We start from the raw sequence: 20,608 nt of genomic DNA, 5'->3' as shown, positions 1-20,608 counted from the left end.
ATACATACTGATCGATAAGACATTAGCAGTCATGCAAAACTTTCAATTATAAAGAGTGCTCCGAAATTCCCATGACGTTTGAATTTCGCGCCATTTGTGCAATGAAACATTTGCAAGATTATTAAAATTGAGCACTAAACGAAAGAACATCGAATTTTTATTGTTGATCATTATTAAGTCATTCACTAATCGCGTTATTTCCCCTTTTATTGATCAGAAAAAGCCCTACAGATCAAGAATAATTTAACCTTTTTTTATAGTCTTAAGTTTATGTTTTGGTAAAAGATATATGAAATTTTTCAAAATTCTTTGACGTATTTGGTGTAGAAAGTTTTATTTAACTAACAAAGACTTACTTGGTGTTTTTGTTGATGTTCCCTTTGCTAGTGTATCCTTTTCTTATGCCACCACTGGCGAAGTAATTTTCAAGTCTATATGACAAAATGAAACAATTGATATTGATTAATTTTGACAATATATTAAGATATTGTATAAGAGTTTAAAAGGAATTTTAACACGAAAGAGTTAATAATCATAGCAACATTTTCGGGAAAATGTGTTAACTGGACGCTTGAGACCAGAAAAAATTTACTACTTTTCTTCGAAGAACTCATATGATTGGCAAATAAGTTCTTCGAAGAAAAGTTCTTTTCATACCTTTAAAATATTGTAAATACTAGAAATTTTAAATCTAGCTTAGTGCTTAATGAAAGTTAAAAGTTTTTTTTCCTCCTTTAACACCGCAAATCTAAATTTTAACTCTTTGATGCAGAATATTTATTATACATATTTTCGTACTTTTTTCATTATTTTGTATAAATTATGGTCAAAATAAGTGAAAATATTATATTAAACATTTTAATAATTTATGCTTTTGAAATACAGGGTGAAACAATTGTTTTTTTCCCTATGTTATAGGTAAAAATTACCAAGCACGACTCACTTCCTAATAATTATTTTTCTAGTTTGCAGTTATTATGATCTAAGAAAAACAGTTATTGATTATTAAATTTTCTTTATTTTACAAGATCAATTATTAATAAATTTTTGAATATGATTTAAAAAGAAATTGAAACTACTTTTTTTTGGATTTTTTATCTCAGTACAAATTTAATTATGATAATATGATTTTAAGCAACTATTAGACTGTTTTCTTATAATTATACACCTAAATATATTTTTTCTTGCAATTAGAGCTTTAGAATTATATATATATATAGCCGCGTAACTACCACTACAATTATTAAATACCAATTCACTAGTATGTAAAACAATTTAACTCAATTCATCTTTTGAGCACCTTGTCATAGATGACGATTAGCGTTACCGAAAGCTTACTCTTCTCACATTGGTGACCCGGATGTGATAAGATCTAGTCAACCCCTAACGTAACGTCTGCTTCGAATTGGACACGCCATACATCAATGTGTGGTACTCATTGAACAATTGTAATAGCAACTGCAACCACAAAAAAAGAATTGCAGCAACGAGACAATTAGCTAATGCCAATTGTCGAATTTATTATATAAAATTCTGTCAGGGGAGTACTCTAGCAGCGTTACAACCTCTATATTTATTAAATACCTATTCTCTCGTAAAAGACATGCTAACTCGATTCAATCTTGGGGGAGGGGGAAGATGAAGATTGACATTCTCGATATCTACTTTTACCTCCCACACACATATCAATAAATATATAATTAGGGGGACCGGGAAGTAATGTCGTTTGGGTGCATTTGATATTTGTTATCAAGATCTTATTTTTAATCAATAATGTATTCACCCTCGTTAGCAACAACCTTTCAATGCAGGATCGAAAAAATAAATTGGTTTTTAAGACTAGCGAATATTTTATCTGCCGAAACGACTTTACTTTCCAGTCCCCCTAATATATTAGGGACACCGGTATTCCATCTCATCAGAGGGTTAAAGAAGTTTCTTTCGAAGACTAGGATTTGTAGTGAATCTAATAAAGTATGTATGTATACGATAGACTTGGGTAATAAAAGGGTGTATACATAATGAAGAAAAATGTAATTTATTAATTACTCTTGATCAATCTGTTTTCTCCGTTTCTCGTGAGCCAAACCCACGTGAGGTGTTGCTCGCGCAAATAACACAGGAAGTAAGGTTGGATCTTGTATTCTTGGCTTATCTGGTGAAGGAATCGGAACGCTGTAATAAAATAACCGGATCAATAATTTCTTTAAAGTAAATTGCTCTTTAAAATATTTCAACTTGCATACATTTGCAATATAGACTATAATGTATGATCTTCGTAACCTTTTAAGTCATCATTCGAATTTCAAAACTATAGAAACTTCTATCAATTGATAGATCTGCCTGTTCCAAAAAACTTTTTACGTGTTATTATGAATAATTTTAATGTTCTTTTCTTGGTATGGGTCGTAAATATAGTCAAAACTAAATTATGCCAATGTGCATAGATGCATTGGCACTTAAGTACAAAAATTGATAACCACTTTGAAATTTAATCGCTCGTGAACTTGATTCGTAACTCACGGTTATGATCAATAGGTAACATGTTAAAAGTAAATTTGTGATGTCTGTTTTTGAATCTACTTTATTTCTACAGTAGATTTAAAAACTGATTAAGGATTTTAAACTACTTGATCACCTAACTTTATTTCCGATTGATTCGATATATATTCCTTTCTTTCCCTAATTTTAAAACCCCGGTAAATTTCTCTGTGTAGGAGGATCACAATAATTTATTATTATTAAAAAAAAAAAAAATTCAGTAGAGAAAAAAGTTTTTTCCCTCATTATTTCTATGCATAATAGTATATTTTTAATATATTTAAAAAAAATTATATTTTAATAAAGTCCATTATTTTCCCCTCCAAAATATAGTTTGAATACAAGTTAAAGTTTAAGCAATTTTATTTCCTTTTTCTAAGGAGGAAAAAACAAACAAACAGGGACTCGATTTTTGTCCGTCATTAAAATAACAATAATAAAAAATTACGTTTAATAAAAAATTTATAATAAAATAATAATAAAAAATTGCGTTAAAATAAAAAAATTACGTTTCAAAAGTGTGAGATTATACATACTGATCAATATCAATAGGTGGCAACCTGAAAGAGAGGACATCAAACTCATAAATTTATAAACTAAAAAAGTCAAACCATATATGTTTTTTTAAAAATAGTTTTACAACTCATGCTATGTTTGGTACAACAAATCTCTTTTTTCATGTCACTTGGTTTACTAACAAACAAAATATACTGCAAAAAAATGATGTGTCCCATTTTGTTTCGAAAAACATTTTAAAACGAAATAAATTTATAAACTAGAAAATGTGTTACACCATACCATAAGAGATCACAGCCAGAAACTACACTAAAACATCTGAAAATCCATAAAAAATTCATTATTGATTAAAATTAACGAATCTGTAATCAAAATAAAATTTTTACTTGAACAAAATTTCTTGGGATGTTTTCCTATCATTTAGTTATTAACATCGATTCTAACTTTACACTTTAAACCAATAATTGTTAGATTATTCGAACAAATCAAGTATTAATTTATTTAAATGTTTGTTACATCAATCCGTAAATAGTTTCTACGCTTACACTACGAAATCGGATCATTTTATTTTTTCAAACTTAATTGTTCTGATTATAATTAACACTAATTGAATGCTAGTTCTTCGTGTAAGGTTAAAAAGAAAATTTGCAAAAACTCAATGATACGGTATAATATTAACACAAAGCAATTAAGTACAAAATAAACAACGACCTTAGCAACTTTGACTTACATTTATTTACAACTTCGGTAATTTTTGAGTATCAGGAGTTGACCTCGAACAATAGAAATATCCCAAATGGTACTGAATATAACTAATTTTCGTATAATAAATCATACTTTGTGCTTAATCTTTTAACATAACTGGGAGAGCAACAAGTTATAATAATTAAAGTATTGTTTTAGGCTTAATTAATTGGGTTGATCTTTCAGTTTTGTGTATGATATTATAAAGTTGATCGATACCAATTTATTGATTATTTACGTTATCTAATCATGAAGAGCGGTTATTCAGCTTGTTATTAACAATTTTTTTTAAAATACCAGTACAAAAGAACATATGTCATCAAAATGACTTAGCATTGCATTAATTGCTACTGCCTTTAATTACAGTTATGTGATGTTAATGAAAGATCATACTTCAGTGAATCGTCGTCTCGCACTGCGTCCTCGTTCGTCATTACATTAAACTGGCGACGATCAGCTGCTGGAACAACAGTAGTCCTGAAGAAAAAAACACAAAAGTTTATTAAATATAAAAAAAACAATTTCCCGTATCTTATCTCCTTGAGTGAAACTAGCTTTTTTTTACGTTAAATTGGGAGAAAAACCCTAAAAAAATTTCTCACTGTTCACCCGAAGCCCTTCCCAATGGGGAAATTTGTTTCGTCAGTACAGTGGTCAGTGCAAGCCGTTATGTTTATAATCCTATAAAAAGATGGCAACAAGCCTAATGCAGATTCCAATGATAAGAAATAGTGATAATTATGAATAATTAATCAGAAAGAACATAAAAAATCTCGAAATACATGTTTATAAAAAATATGTGTTTACAAATGTGTGCTGAGGAGGATAAAAACCAGCTTGACATACTTATTCGCATGCTTTTTCGCCCTTTTTTTAAAGCCTTTTATGTTTTAGACACTTTTTATCTTTAAGTTTACCCATTTATCTTTTTAGACGCAGCAAAAATACAGATATGGAACTATGGAAATTTTAAACTTTGATGTTTCAATCATATATATTCCATAATTAGTTCTGCAAAGTTTAATATATAATTTTTTTTTCTCGACTCATGCCTTGTAGCAAACGATAAAAAAAGGATGATTTTAATTATATTTATTTGTGTGGCATTTAAGTGATTGCGTACACATTCGTGAAATTTTCCTTCCAACAATTTAAAAATTTTCTGTTATTGGTCCACTTCGGCCTTAGCATTTTTCAGAGCTTAGAATTGCTTCATTTTTATTATTTTTTTAAATGGATGACAATACGTATTATGAATAATTAATGTAAGAGAGAATCTTCAGATCTCAAGCTACTAAAAGTATGCTTTTAATCTAATTGGAACAAATTTTAAAAGTAAGTTGCATGTGAAGCAGAATAAATGTAAGTAGTAAATATGGATTTATATTACACTATTATTTAATGAAAAGTTACAATAGGATTAAATATTATATTAAACATTATATAGTTTTAAATTTAAAAAGTCTCACCAATTTACTGATAAATATCACCATTTATCAAAGGCATTAGATGATTAGGTAAACTGGCTGTCGTAGCATTGGTAATGCTTAAAGGTTTGCTTTGTTGCGAGTATATACCAATTTTTGTAAACTTTTTTAAAACGTTATTTTCCCCACAACTTTTTTTCTTTTAATTAATAAAAATTTAAAGAAACATTATATTAAACAAGTAAAAAAAAATTTCGTGGAATTTAAGCATTTTAAAATTAATATAATTCTTCATAAGTTATCATGAAAAAAGAAAAAACAATTTTCTATTTTTAACATTTAACTATATCCTTTCCTGTTGCAAAAGTTTAATTGATTAAACTTAAAAGAATGAGTTACTAAAATGAATGAATGATATCTAAACAAATTATAAAAACAAACATACCGTCCTGCTAAATTTGCACCTCTCTTGCAAGAAAAGCACCTGAAAAACAAAAATAATTCTAGCAAATAATTCGATACGACATTGATAACTCAATGTTTCGGATGATAATAAGAATGACTAATCCATTTGTTAGTTTTTTTTTTCATGTAATCCAAAAGTTTGATCGAGGAGATTTTTATTCGGCTACTTGCCAAATTGGCTTCCAAACTAATATTTTCCCATAACGATCAGTAAGTTCTCCTAATACTAATTCTGATATTCTAAACAGAAATTCCTTTTCTCAGCAAATCTTCATTGTCACTTTGTCCAAGTTTTTATTAATTTATCACCAACACTGAACAATCAATTTTCATAAAATTTGATGGTAATAATGTTTCGTAGCTTTCTAATTTTGAACCAAACCCATGAGAACTCATGGAGACTGTGAAAAATTTGCCCTTAATGGAGAACATTTTGAGTGAAACTAGTCAACATTTACGTTGTGTGGAGAGAAAAAACTCTGGAAACCTACATTAGTTCAGAATTCCTTTGCCCCGATGGCAAGGGAATTTTAACCCAGGATTCATCTACCACTGAGGAAATTTTTGTCAGCACTGTATAGTGCTGACAAAAATTCCACGTGGTCTGTGCGAGCCGGGAGCTGTGTCGAATTTTTTAGTCATTGTTAGGATTTGAACATGGGTCGCTTTTTTGGGTGGTGGGGACCAAGCCATTCCAGCTAACTTCAAACCAGCTTTTCTTGCGTCTCTGTACTTTGTAGTCTTGTAATTTTGAACGCAAACCAGACAAAAAAGTGGTTTTTGCTTTAATAAGACAGTGTCCCCAGTTAGAACAACAAAAGATTTCCAATGGCAAGGGCCCATGCCTTCGTTGGCTCTTTGGTGAGGCTGGATCAGTATACAAATTTTCCAGCCATTGCTGAGATTTGAACGTGGGTCTCTTCATAAGAAGGTGAGCGTTCTATATCCTCTGAGCCATTTCGGCTTACTGCTCGACGTTATTTCAAAATGGTGATCTAGCAACAACAAAAAAATTTCTATTGTGTTTTCAAACCTTCGTCCTTTTGAAGGCGATCGCATAGTGATAAAAATAACACAACAATTAGATTAACAAAATTTATCGAAAAAACAGGTAGAAAGCTGGATTTTTTAACAGAGGACAAGATTTTGACAATTCTGTTAATCGGTCTCGCTATATTTCTCCTTAGCTTTTTAAGACGTTTGTTAAAACTGTATTATTAATGTTTTGAATTCTGCATTCCAAAATCTACAGAAAGAGTTTTGTACGATATGAATTTTTTTTTTTCGCTTTTTCATTTAACAACAGTCCGAAGCATAACTAAACAAAGATGAAGATAGTTACTTAAGAACACCAGGAGCATCAGGCAACAGGTGTGCTAAGGCGATTTCTTTAATCCTCTCTTGCTCATAGAGCATAGCTTTTATTCTATTACGGATGGGCTCAGTAGCAGTGATAAAGTCCTCTGTATACATTTTAAGAGAGAGCTCATGGCGAACTTTTTTGAAACTGGTATTCATCTCTTCTTCCTACGGACGCAACGACATAACATTGTAATAGCAAAAAATAAGATGTATTTCTTTGCTATAATATTTAAACGCACGTTTAAAGCACCTACTTAATACCTTGTCTGCTTTAATGCTATTAACTTTTTTAGCCCTTTTTGCTAGTAAGCAGGCAATTTGCTAGTATGCAGACGAGACGTGTGAGAACGAAATGATACGTCAAAAACAAAGTATATGTAAAGACTAAACAGGAAATTTATATTACGTCAAAAACAGGTAGTCCAAAATATTATATCACGTAATATTACGTTAAAAACAGGTAACAGAGGTTAAGATTGATTTTTACTACATAGATGGCATTGATTATTGTACTAATAATTAATTGAGAATCATTGAAATACTACATAAGCATCTAACGGAGAAAGGGATTTATGATTTGCTAATTTTTCAGACAAGGGGGGGGGTGAGATATGAACAATGCTTACGTAACACATTTTTTTAAGAAAATATTTTCAAATTCTTTCTTAAAATGCAAAAAAANAAAAAAAAAAAAAAAAAAAAACATTTATTGAAACTTTCGGAAAAAATACGGTAGATTATTGATTTGAATTCAATCCTATAAATTTAAATTAATTCAGTATTATTTGCTTATTTCTGATGACAAGATTGGAGGGAGAGTCCGAAATTACGTAATATTTGAATGTTATCTGGTGTGCGAAACTTAAGCAACAAGTGGTTTTTCGGCCACAGCTCCCCAACAAAGTATAAGATAGCCATGAAGTTGCAGTATAATATGCACGTAGTTCAGTAGAAAGATTATTTGTATGCAAATTTTAGAAATAAAACGTCGTAGGTGATGTAAGTGTACGTAAACCTTGTGGGTCGGCGCGCNTTAAACATGTAATTTTAAATGTGTTTAACACACTCCAAGAAAGAAAGTAATTTCGTTAACTAAAATTAATTAATGCAGCAATTTATTTAAAATAAATTTTAAAACTAAGAAAAGAAAATATTAAAAGTATCAATCATTTAAAGCACTGTTTTTTAACTTTTAAAATCAATATAATATATATATAAAAATCAGTTGATTTAAATCAATGATTTTTTTAAAAAAATCATTTGATTTTAATCATGATTTAAATCGTGATTTAAATCAAGCTGATTTAAATCAACGAACCCTGATATTAAACAAAGTTAAATTATATTAAACATTATACAGTTTTAAATTAAAAAAACCTCACCAATTTACTGATAAATAACACCATTTATCAAAGGTATTAGATGATTATGTAAACGGGCTGTCGTAGCATTGGTAATGCTCGAAGATTTGCTTTGTCGCGAGTATATATAAATTGTTGAAAAAAATCTTTAAGACATTGTTATTTTCCCCACAACTTTTATTCTTCCAATTAATAAAATTTTTAAGAAACATTATGTTAAATTAGTAAAAAAGAATTAGTGGAATTTAAGCATTTTAGAATTAATATAATTCTTCATAAGTTAACATGAAAAAAGAAAAATCAATTTTCTGTTTTCAATATTTAACTATATCCTCCTCCTGTTGCAGAAGTTTAATTGATTAAACTTAAAAGAATGAGTTACCATAATGGATGAATGATATGTAAATAAATTATTAAAAAAAACATACCGTCCTGCTAAATTTGCACCTCTCTTGCAAGAAAAGCATCTGAAACAGAAAAATAATTCAAACAAATAATTCGATACGTCATTGATAACTCAATGTTTTGGATGATAACAGGAATGACTATTCTATTTCCTATTTCTCAGTTTTTTCCACTTGTAGTCCAAGAGTTCGATTGAAGGGATTTTCATTCGGCTACTATCCAAATTGGCTTCCACACTAACATTTTCCCACAACAATCAGTAAGTTCTCCTAATACTAATTCTGACATTCTAAACAGAAATTCATTTTCTCAGCAAATCTTCATTGCCACTTTGTCCAAGTTTTTATTACTTTATCACCAACATTGAACAATAAATTTTCATAAAATTTGTTGTTAATATTGTTTTGTCGCTTTCTAATTTTGAACCAAACCCATAAGACATGAGAACTCCTCGAGACTGGGAAAAATTTGTACTTAATGGACAACATTTTGAGTAAAGCTAGCTAACATTTACGTTGTGTAGAGAGGAAAAACTCTGGAAACCTGCATTGGATTAGATTTCTCTTGCCCCGATGGCAAGGGAATTTTAACCTAGGATTTATCAACCAATGTGGAAATTTTTGTCAGCACTGTACAGTACTGACAAAAATTCCACGTGGTCTGTGCGAGTCGGGAGCTGTGTAGAATTTTTTAGTCATTGTTAGGATTTGAACATGGGTCGCCTCTTTGGGTGGTGAGGGCTCTATCCCTTGAGCCACCCCAGCTAACTTTAAACTATTTTTTTGCATATTTTTTCCATTCATATCGGATTGGAGGTTACATGTACTCTGTAGTCCTGTAATTTTGAGCGCAACCCATACTTTAACGCAACCGCATGCTTTAAGACAATGTCCCCTGTTAAAACAACGAAAGATTTCCAATATCAAGGGCCCATGCATTCGTTGGCTCTTTGGTGAGGCAGGATCAGTATACAAATTTTCCAGCCATTGCTGAGATTTTTGAACGTGGGTCTCTTCATAAGGAGATGAGCGTTCTATATCCTCTGAGCTATTTCGGCTCACTGCTCGACGTTATTTCAAAATGGTGATCTAGCAAATAAATTTTTTTATTGTGTTTTCAAGATCATGAAGGCGATTGCATAATGATAAAAATAACACAACAATTACATTAACAAAATACGAGTAGAAAGCTGGATTTTTTCATAGAGGGCAAGGTTTCGACAAATGTGTTAATTGGTTTTGCTATATTTCTCCTTAGCTTTTTAAGATGTTTGCTGAAATTGAATTATTAATGTTTTGAATTCTGCATTCCAAAATTTACAGAAAGAGTTTTGCACGATATGAATTTTTTTTTTTTTTTTTTTTTTTATGGAGTCTTGCTCTTTTGCCCAGGCTGGGGTGNTTTTTTTTTTTTTTTTTTTTTTTGCATTTTCATTTAACAACAGTTCGAAGCATAATTAAACAAAGTTGAAGATAGTTACTTAAGAACACCAGGAGCATCGGGCAACAGGTGTGCAAGAGCGATTTCTTTAATCCTCTCTTGCTCATAGAGGATGGCTTTTATTCTATTACGGATCGGCTCAGTAGCAGTGATAAAGTCCTCTGTATACATTTTAAGAGAGAGCTCATGGCGAACTTTTTTGAAACTGGTGTCCATCTCTTCTTCCTACGGACGCAACGACATAACATTGTAATAGCAAAATAATTAGATATATTTTTTTGCTATAATATTTAAACGCACGTTTACTGCTCCTACTTAATGTGTTGTCTGCTTTAATGCTATTAGCTTTTTAGCCCTTTTTATTAGTAAGCAGGCAATCATTGCTATTTCCTAGCGTGCAGGCGAAACGTGTGAGAACAAAATGATATGCCAAAAACAAGAGTATATGTAAAGACTAAACCGGAAATTTATATTACGTCAAAAACAGGTAGCCTAAAATACTATATTACGTTAAAAACAGGTAGCAGAGGTACCTGTTATAAAAATACTTACATTTACTTTCACTACAATTGTTAAATGTTTTAGATCGTCCTTGACTTCTCTAATAGCAGCAACAAATTCGTTCCGATCCAACTTGTTCGACACCATTTCAATATCTGCTTTCTAAAATTCGATTACATTGAAGTTACAAATATTGTCATGTAAAAGAGAAATTTAACATTTACTGAAACTGTAAAAAAATACGTCAGCTTAAGGAAATAGCTTAAATTTTAAGAATAAAAATAAAATAAAAATGTAAAATGCTGAATGAATATTTGATTGATATATAGTTCACACGTATGGATGAAAGATTAGGTTAAATCCTGGAGTTCGCTCAATAGAGTCCATACGCTAGACGTATGTTCTTTATAAAACTGTTTTCCTTTATTCAGGGTGTAAAAGATGTTAGGGAACGAAATATCTCGAGAATCGCACATCGGATCAAAAATCTGAAAATGTTCATGTAAAATATTTTCAATGATAATAAACTCGACCCACAACCTTACCCCTTGTAGTACGGGGGGTGGTCAACTTCAAATTTAAATCGGAACATTTATTTTTCATTGCAGTTTTGTATTTTCCAGTAAAGTGTTCTATTTTACATATGGATTGTTACATTTTGGTTCATAAGTGAAGCTGCAGATATCTTAAGAAATATAGACATCAGATAAAATAAAAAAAACTTCTTTTATATATTGATGTAAGATGATAAGATACATGACTCCTTACTGATTAGTCTTACATTTTTCTGTACACGACATTTTAATTTGAATTTGGGTTAATGTTATCATTTTCTTAAATTTGTTTATAATAAAATATACAAATTAATTCAATGCAGCTGTTACATATTTAAGGGAGAGTTAGAATACATTATAAGAAATTGAAAATGGCACAACAACTTACGGCGAGAAATATTATCGTACGCTTTTAAAGAGGTTATCCTAACTGTCTATGCGTATTTGAACTGAAACTTTTGTTCAACTAAATTATCTTAATTTTACGTTTTCTGATAAAATTGTTTAAAATTGCATTCGAATAGGCCTAGAAATAGCTGTTGCAAGGAAATTGGCCCCAAATTAATGAATTTTTCTGCAAGCTAGTCCCCATACCAATGAACTACGGTAAAACAGTAAAGTATGAGCAGTTTTCGACAATAATTATTAGAAAAGATAATGAATTTAAGATAATTTAAATGAATAAAAGCAATGATTCAGATGTACACGATTAGTCTGGACATGATAAGGAAGCAAACGTAGTTGCGTACATTTCAGGCCATGGAGTGCTACGATGCATTTCTCAATCCTAATGATAAGCCTTAACTTTCTAAGTTTCTAACAACTGCTACGAATCACCCGGTATATAACAATTAATACATTCATAAAATAAATCGATTTTTGAATCTACCTCAATAGTATTTTACGCTCTTAATTCTAAGTGCCCGATCCCATATCATTGGCATTTTACAACTTATTCTTTGAATCGAAATCACTTACCGACTCCAGTAGCTCAGACAATTTTGCTTTATCTACTTTTGTTAATTCCAATCTGACAATTGCGTCTTTTAAATCCTGTAATAAACGTTATCATATCACTTTTCAACTCATGAAAATAATAATGTTTAATTTTTTATATGATGTAAGATAACTAACTTACTACTATGATCTTAAACTTGGTTCTTGCTTCTTTTTCGAACTGTTCGGTTGATGATTTTAAATCACTCTGTTTCTCCGTCAAAATATCAATTTGTTCTTCCAAACGAGCAAAACTATCATTAATCTAATTTGTACAGATGAGAGCATTTAAAATACAAATATGATAAGTGAAAGCACTTATAAATAAATATGAAAGATAGCTCAGAAATATAGCTGAGCAATAAATAAATATTCACTTTGATTCATTAATATCACTAAACTGTTTAGTAAAATTATGCACAATTTAGCTAGTGGCATTAATATTATTCACCTAAATTCATCCAAACTTTATTTTTTTAATTTATGTAAAAAATTAAACAAAAATCTAAAAAAAAATATTTATTAAAAAATACGACATTAATTTAATTGTCTTATTTTCATGAACCTTTTTTTCCGTCTACCAAAAAGAACACAACCGAATATAAAGTTAAATAATATTATGGAAGGAAAAAAAAAAGGATTGAGTTTAATGGCAAGCACATCAGCAAAACAAGATCAAGTACGTAGCCCCGTTTCTTAGAGCTCTATCTTTTCACAATCATAGTAAGAAAACTATGTAATTGCGACCCGTTAGAGACGATGTGGGCAGCTACTGATCTGGTAGCCCTCTTTTTAATTTTCCATACCATAAAATACGAGAGAACTTTCAGCTATGACAAGTGATCCTTCTTAACATTCACCCTGCTGTGTATACACGATGGTTGTTTAGTTGACTGCCGGAATCGAACTCACGATCTTCAGATTTCTAGCTCTTTGATGTCGCAAATTGTTTTAAAAATTTGAGTCAATGATGAAATTTTTGTTAAAAAAAAATACACATCTTTCAACTCTTCTGCTATGAACAATAAAATACCGGGTGAGCCGCGTAATCACCACATTAAATATATATTGATAGAATCGTTGCCTAAAATGAAGTCAGAATTAAATACGTTGGGGGAATCGTAAATTAATGTTTCAGCGTGGGAAGAACAAAAATGTTTAAAAAAACTATAACGGATCACATATGAGGAGATTTTATATGCAAAATAATAAGCATGAAAACCCATTTGATTGTTAGAGGAAGTAGAGAGGTGTTTAAAAGCAGTTATAAGAATCATATTCAAGTTTTATCAGACTATCATATTGGTTTTAATTTTTTTAATCACAACTTGCTTAACAGTCTTTAGTCAGATTTCGATAAAATTTTTGATTTTTCCTACCTTAAATATTATGTTATTACCATTCATACATATCTAATTTAGACTTTATTTCGGACAAAGATTGTAAAAATATATTAAATTTACGACATTTTTGGACCATTTTTCACAAAAACTATTAATTACTTTTAAATTTACTAAGACTACTTGAAGTATTTTGTATTAGATTACACATTGTACTTATCATTATAAATTTAGTTTAAACTCATAATTTTTCCTTCGAATTGAACGAAGTAAAACAAACACATATCATTATTAAAGCAGTAATATTTAATTGATTTCAAACGTTGTTTGGAGTTAAAACTTGCTTTAAAATTATTGCGAAGCAAAATTGAAAATTTGTCAACAGCAACATATAGAGGGATAAGCTTCTTTATAAGATCAACTTTTTTGTTTTTCATCCATTAGTGCAGCTGGTTCAAACATTTCTTAGTAGGAAATGATTTTTTTTTAACTTCACTTTGGAAAAATCTGTATAATATAGGACTTTAATCAAGATATTATTTTATACTATTGTCTTACCAAAAAAATCTTTCAAAATGTGCTTACATAAGCACACAACAAACAAAACGAAAAAAGGTGAAAGTAAATAATGAGTTATCTTACATCATCAGCATCAAGTAAATCAAGTTTCATCCCCATTATTTCGAGGGTACTTCTCACATCTGTAAAAGATTCATCGATAGACTTTAAAATTTCTTCGTCGATTCTTTTGATTAAATTGTTCAAACCTTCTTCTAAATCCGATTCCTGAAATCAAAATTCAAATAAAAGTTATTTCATGATCATTTAATATTTGCCCTACTTAATTACATATTATTCCAAAGTAAGTGAGTATGTTGCAAGCGGCATTCATTTCCAATAAGTTTTTACGGAACAATTTCGTTTATTTTAGAAAAAATAGGCTTTAACTTTTCGTTTTCAACCCCAAGAATATTTTTGAAAAATATTGTTAGTTAATTATGTTAAGTTATTTTGAAAAAACAAAAGCTTAAAAAAATCACCTTCAATTTATAGCTTTTTTGTTGAAGAATATTATTTAAACTTTCATCATTACAGTCAATTTAATATATTTTTTGTAAATTATATTGACGTTTGATTTTAAAATTTAGATGCCGAAGGGAATTTTACAATACTTTAAGGTGAAATGCTTTTAGATGTTGAGGAGTAGTTTCTTTTTACTTCAAATAATCATAAAATAATTAATTTAAATATATATAGTTTTTGAAATTTTTTTATAAAAAATAAATGAGTGATCTTTTAAAAAAAAACTTTGCGTATAAATTTGTTTCCGAACTTTATAACATTATAGTGGACTATATAAATAAGTAAAACTTATGACTACAAAACCGTAAGCTACAATGCGTAAAAAATTCAAGACCACTAAGGATTTTATTTTGGAAGAGGAAGCATACAAATTTAAATTTTATCTTTAAACACATTCCGTTAAAAATTAACTAAAATTTTATCAAAATTTCGAGGAAAATGACGATCATAGTAAGTCATTGGGAATCTAACGAAACGCAAAAAAGTGTTTTCTCACAAAATAAAAATTTTGATAAATTTGCCAAATATAGAAAAAGTATGATAGCATAAAGAATAGTGCCAAAACATATTAAATACGTAAACCTTTCTTTTTTAAATCTTGGACAATATTTATAAATTATTTTATTATTTTAATTAAAAAAACACATATATAGCAGAAGTATTCCCTAGTATTTGTCTAAAAATAAAACAATTCAATAAACTTAAAAATTTAAAAAGGGAAATTTTTTCAAACATCACCCATGTTAACGTTATGAATAATGCTTTTACTTTCTCACTGTCGTCTTTAAACATACTCCTTGTATAATTGGATACTTACAACTCAAGAAGAGTTGAAATTATTATGCCTAACCATGTGATTTAAATCAGATTTAATTAAATATCTGTAAGTGACGTCACACGCGTTTGCCAAATCTGATTGGCTTCTGAATCGAAAAATACCACTTGTTACCTACGGTGACGTCATTTGCAGCTTTCTTATTTATATCAGTTGAGTTCATTGTCTCTTTCTGCTAAAAGAGTCGCATAATTAGGGAAATATTGCGTATTAGGCACCTTTCCTTTCTTAGTTTTTCTAAAAAAGTGATGTTTTTGTTTGTATTTTTGTTAAACCATATAACCAATTACTAAGGAGTCGGGATAGCCATTTTCGCAGGGCGCTAGCTGGACTCCTGTTTTTTAAGAACGGGAGTTCGAATCCAGTCAGCCGAAGACTCTCCGTGTAGTAAATGGTGACTTGTGCACATTAAACCTGTCGGATCCCAAAGTCCTCCATGTTCCCATAACAAATCAATTCCTCAAGGGGTACTGGATCGTTCTCTGGTTCAGGTCAAAATTACGATCTGTAGATTAATGAATGCATGTATGAAGATCCGCCCTATAAACGGGTGTGACGTATGGGTGTGGTAGAAGTCGAGTTCTTGGTCATAAATGGCACCACTGGAAACAAGAACCTCCTATGCCTTAATGGCCTACGACGTCAACAACCAATTACTAAAATTAGAGCAATGTTTTGTCACAAGTAGGTTGGGAACTTAAATAAAGAAAAAAACTGATTTAAATGCCTATTCAATTAATGACGCTCACCATAACAAATAAAAAATCAAAACAAAATTAAACGATATGGAAGGGATTTTATTAGAATGTAAGAACATAAAAGTGTCTTTCGATGAGCTAAAATTTCGAAACATTTCAGCAAAAGAAAAACAAAATGTTGCTACATCCGGAAGGTTATAAAATCAAAATTTAGAAAATGGCAAGAAACATTGGATTTATTGAAGAAGTACTTCAGAGAAGAAATGCTAAACTATGCTAGAATTGTTGGATCACGAACTGAAACGCTGGACGAGAGGACATTTCATTTTTCAATTAAAGAATGGATTCACACGATATGAATAACAATAGATCAAAATAAAATTAAATCTAGTTTTTTATTATGAACTAACACTAATTTTCACGTGAAAAGTCTTAAACGTTGTAAACAAATTTAAGTATGAACAATAGATGTTCACCCTTATAAAAATGTCTGGGCATGGTTATAGCCGTATTAATGAAAATGATGACTCAACAATACAGGTGGTCATGATGAAGTCACCATTTAGTGTAATGATTTCATTTAACAAAGTTGCATGAGTAAAAAAGAATTTAAAGGTTACGTAATTATTTTCCCTCACCGAAATTTTCAGTTCCTCTACATCTATCCGAAGATTCTTTTGTTCTGCAATAAGTTTTTCAATAAAGCCTGGCTCCACTGCAAAAATAAAAGTACAAATTATTTCATTATTTATAAACTCCGGGCTAATCAGCTGTCTTGTTATTTGTAGTAAAGCAAAAATTCTTTTCAAAGGATAATTATTAATTTTTTATAGCTTTTAAAACAGAAGCTTTAACTGTTACTTTATTTTTTAATTTTCAATTTTTTTTTCTTTTTTTGTAATTTAGCACTAAGTGTTTAAGTTAGTGCAATCAAAATTAATACATTAATGGAATCTCGAATTTGTATGGTTAGGTGAAAAAATATAATTTCTTAAAATTCCCAACCGAAGCAATATTTCCAATACAATATTATAACATTTTGTTAAAGTCATCAACTGTAATAAATTTATGGCTAAAATGAACTAGCAGTTATTTTTATTAGTCCCAAGAATAACTTTCTGTAGCAGTTAGCGAGTAGAAAAAAATTCGAAGGTGTAATTGACGCCTGCTCATAGACTATTATAGGAGAGCTTGTCTCCTCATGAGGTGTCCTAGATTAAAATTCCGGTAATGGTTGGTTCATTGATGTATTACTCCGAGCTTACCGCGATCACTGTGCTAATCTAAAAAATCCTTAGTGGTAGAAGGATAATGGGTTCGAGTCCTTTTCGTCAGGCTAACCACACAAGTTTTTGTTGTTTTCCTTTTCCATGTTACGGATATGCACTTACGCATTAACATTAAAGTAAAAACTTAGTGCACACATGTTGACACATGTTGTTATGTTCTTAGACATATGTTATTATGTTCAAAGTATTAAACTAAAACTTCTTGTGCATACTTTAAACAGAGTTGTTTTCAGCGTGCTTGAGTGTTTTATTTAAATCCGATCATAAGGTCAAAAGTTATTTAGGATATAATATTTCCTACTTTTGGCACAACGTCAAAAAAAACGAAACTCGTGAATAACTTTTGATAATATAGTTGGATTTTCACGAACTGAAATGCAACATTAATAATTCAAGGAGTAAGTCAAATATGCTAATTAACTAGGAACAGAAGGGTCTTTAGTTAAATAATTAGTACTTATTTTTAAAAAGGAAATCGGACGCGATGACCTATTTTCTCTGTTTAAACATTCGTTTTTTTTTTCGATGTTCGGTTATAAATTCGGTTTTTGCCCTCAAAATATTAGGGTGGCTGCAATCTGGAAAATAGGTCTTAAATGGCTTAATCACAAGAGTGATTGACATTTTAAGCTCTCAAATGTGAATTTTAATTTTTGCCTGTTTCGAAATGTATTTTAAAGTTTTGTACATAATTTTAAAAGTTAGTTTTTTTGAATTATGTGGATGAATTTTGATTTTTTATGAAGAATTTAATCTTTTCTGTTTTAGTTGTTTTTTCTTGCAGAAACATTTTAAGTATCGAAGAAAAAAATAGCACAAAGAGCATTATGAACATCACTTCGAAACTATAAGGAACTCTTTTGTTCAAAAAGACGCTTGTTTATGTGAATAATCAATTCGAAAGTTGAAACATATCGAAACATGATCCACCGGCTCAGTCTTACAAAAGTCATTCATTGTTAGTAATGATCATCCAAAACTTTTAGTTGACTCACTTAACTGTCCTAAATCTTCTCGATTCACTTTGATTTCCTATAAAAAAAAACATATTTTTTTATTATTAAATAATAATATTAATATGGTGACGAGGAAAAGGAAAACAATACTAACATTCAAATTATCTACTCGTGAAACTATTTCTGCAATATCTTCCTTGGGCGTGATTAGGTCTTCCACCTCTAGAATCTAAAAACACAAAAAGAGATGATGTACTATCTTAGAGATCAGCTGCTAAGTGATTAATGACAAAACTGTAATCCCTCTTCTATAAAAATTTTTTTTAACCCCCTGAAAGTTTGTAAGCAAATGAAGTATTAGATAACTCCGCAATCATTTCATATGTAGTTTTAGAAAATAATTATGTACTGTGCGCAAAATAAAAAACTGACCACCCTAAATAACTTTTGATCAAATGATCACATCCTCACGTTCTTGATGGAGCGAGAGATGGAGGGAGTGACCTTAAATATACTTAATCGAGCAGCGGTGGCTCAGGGGATAGAACATTCGCCTTCTAATGATGTGAGCAGAGTTCGAATCCCAACGATGGCAGGTTGATACGAATCCGCATCCGGCTTGCACCGAACACAGTGCTGACGTGAAATATCCTCAGTTTCGGATTATGGGTTAGAGTCCTTTTGCCGTCAGGCTAACAGTGGGAGGTTCTCGTGGTCTCCTTCATGTAACGCAAATGCGGGTTAGTTCCATCAAAAAGTCCTCCAAGCAAGGCAAATTTCTCCCAATGCTTGATCCAGAAGTTCCCTTGTCTTCTGGATTGGGTTCAAAATTACAAGGCTACGGAGTTAAACATTAATAGTCGTTAACCCGAAAATTGGGTCGATTGTTCAACGGTTATAAAAAAATATGCCGATTAATTAATGGAGATTCGGATTACGGAATCCGACACAAAAACGTACTTTCCCTGAATAAACATACCCTTTTTTTCAACGGATTCGGATTTCTGACCCACGAGATATCTTGCAATCTGGGAAATATGGTCACCATAATTTGGTTAGGAGAGCGATCCAAAGTTAGGACACCATGTTAATTTTACTTTTTGCGTACTTCGCCATACATCAATTTCTTTTTTTTTTTAAATGAATTGAAAAAAAATTCACTCACTTATGAAACTCGTTTGTTCAAATATAATAGCTTGCAAAAATAAGTTTTAGTTAATATTTATAATTTTTTATTATTTTATTTCAGAATAGTCAAGAAAGTTTGTATGCTAAAATAATAAATTTTTTGCATATTTTTAAAGTACGTAATTTTACATTGCAAATTACGAAATTTGAGAGAAGTTGGTTGGAATAGTTCTAGAAAAATATATTTTTAAAATAGTCTTATATTTAATATTCGATTTCTCAGGAGCTATTTAACCGATTTTGCTCAAATCTTATATTTTGCCATGTAAAATTACATACTTTAAAATGATATAAAAAATTGTATACCCCAATTCAAATTTTATTGGCTATTGTTAAATAAAATAATAAAAAATAATAAACATTTACTAAAATTAATTTTTATCAAGTAATTATCTTTCGACAAACAATTTTATATGTAAAAAGTGAAATTTACATTGAGGGTTTCAAGCTTTGGACCGTTCTCCAGACCAAACTATATAGACCATAGTTCCCAAATTGCGGCTACCCCCTATAATTAGGGGTTAAAAATCCGAATCCGTCAAAAAAAAAAAAAAAAAAAAAAAAGGTATATTTATTTAGAAAAAGTACGCTTTTGTGGTTGATTTCGTAACTTTAAACATCGTTTGCTCTAGTTAATTAGCAAATTCGCTGTTATCCTTTCAAATCATCATGAATGAGTCCTAGAACGTGAAGATACGATCAATAGATCAAAAGTTATTTAGCGTGGTCCGTTAATTATTTTTCGCACTGAACACAATTGTTTCATAAGTTGTTTAAAAAAATCCTATGCATGAGTCATGAGTCATTTCATGTGTAATTTGAAAGATAATTAAACTGCTGTTTGTAGAAAATGCAACACCATGAAGGAATCATCAGAATCAAATGAAATATTATTTTAATAATGGAT

General features: G+C 30.1%; 2 protein-coding genes across 6 annotated transcripts in view; both read right to left on the bottom strand.

Annotated features, from left to right (window-relative positions):
• LOC139425735 (uncharacterized) overlaps positions 1-7,214 on the bottom strand; it is an 8,925-nt gene extending 1,711 nt beyond the window's left edge. Inside the window, exons 1-7 of one of the 4 annotated variants that reach the window (XM_071181664.1) lie at positions 7,036-7,214; positions 5,674-5,712; positions 4,195-4,278; positions 3,340-3,375; positions 3,078-3,101; positions 2,050-2,175; positions 357-431 (exon numbers count right to left, since the gene is read on the bottom strand). In XM_071181664.1, the coding sequence (XP_071037765.1) occupies positions 357-431; positions 2,050-2,175; positions 3,078-3,101; positions 3,340-3,375; positions 4,195-4,278; positions 5,674-5,712; positions 7,036-7,211 (560 nt within the window). In that variant the 5' untranslated portion in view covers positions 7,212-7,214. The remainder of the gene's footprint in view (positions 1-356; positions 432-2,049; positions 2,176-3,077; positions 3,102-3,339; positions 3,376-4,194; positions 4,279-5,673; positions 5,713-7,035) is intronic. The other 3 variants (XM_071181669.1, XM_071181670.1, XM_071181674.1) reach the window with 3 other exon arrangements.
• A 3,042-nt stretch (positions 7,215-10,256) lies between these two features.
• LOC107456630 (uncharacterized) overlaps positions 10,257-20,608 on the bottom strand; it is a 31,491-nt gene continuing 21,139 nt past the window's right edge. For both annotated transcript variants that reach the window (XM_043044853.2, XM_071181632.1), the window contains exons 7-14: positions 18,668-18,742; positions 18,553-18,589; positions 16,907-16,983; positions 14,295-14,438; positions 12,455-12,577; positions 12,295-12,369; positions 10,814-10,924; positions 10,257-10,486 (exon numbers count right to left, since the gene is read on the bottom strand). In XM_043044853.2, the coding sequence (XP_042900787.2) occupies positions 10,298-10,486; positions 10,814-10,924; positions 12,295-12,369; positions 12,455-12,577; positions 14,295-14,438; positions 16,907-16,983; positions 18,553-18,589; positions 18,668-18,742 (831 nt within the window). In that variant the 3' untranslated portion in view covers positions 10,257-10,297. The remainder of the gene's footprint in view (positions 10,487-10,813; positions 10,925-12,294; positions 12,370-12,454; positions 12,578-14,294; positions 14,439-16,906; positions 16,984-18,552; positions 18,590-18,667; positions 18,743-20,608) is intronic.

Source organism: Parasteatoda tepidariorum, chromosome 1, assembly GCF_043381705.1.
Source record: "Parasteatoda tepidariorum isolate YZ-2023 chromosome 1, CAS_Ptep_4.0, whole genome shotgun sequence".
Classification (NCBI taxonomy): domain Eukaryota; kingdom Metazoa; phylum Arthropoda; class Arachnida; order Araneae; family Theridiidae; genus Parasteatoda; species Parasteatoda tepidariorum.
Note: the sequence above shows the minus strand (reverse complement) of the source record. Positions and strands in the feature narration are given on the sequence as shown.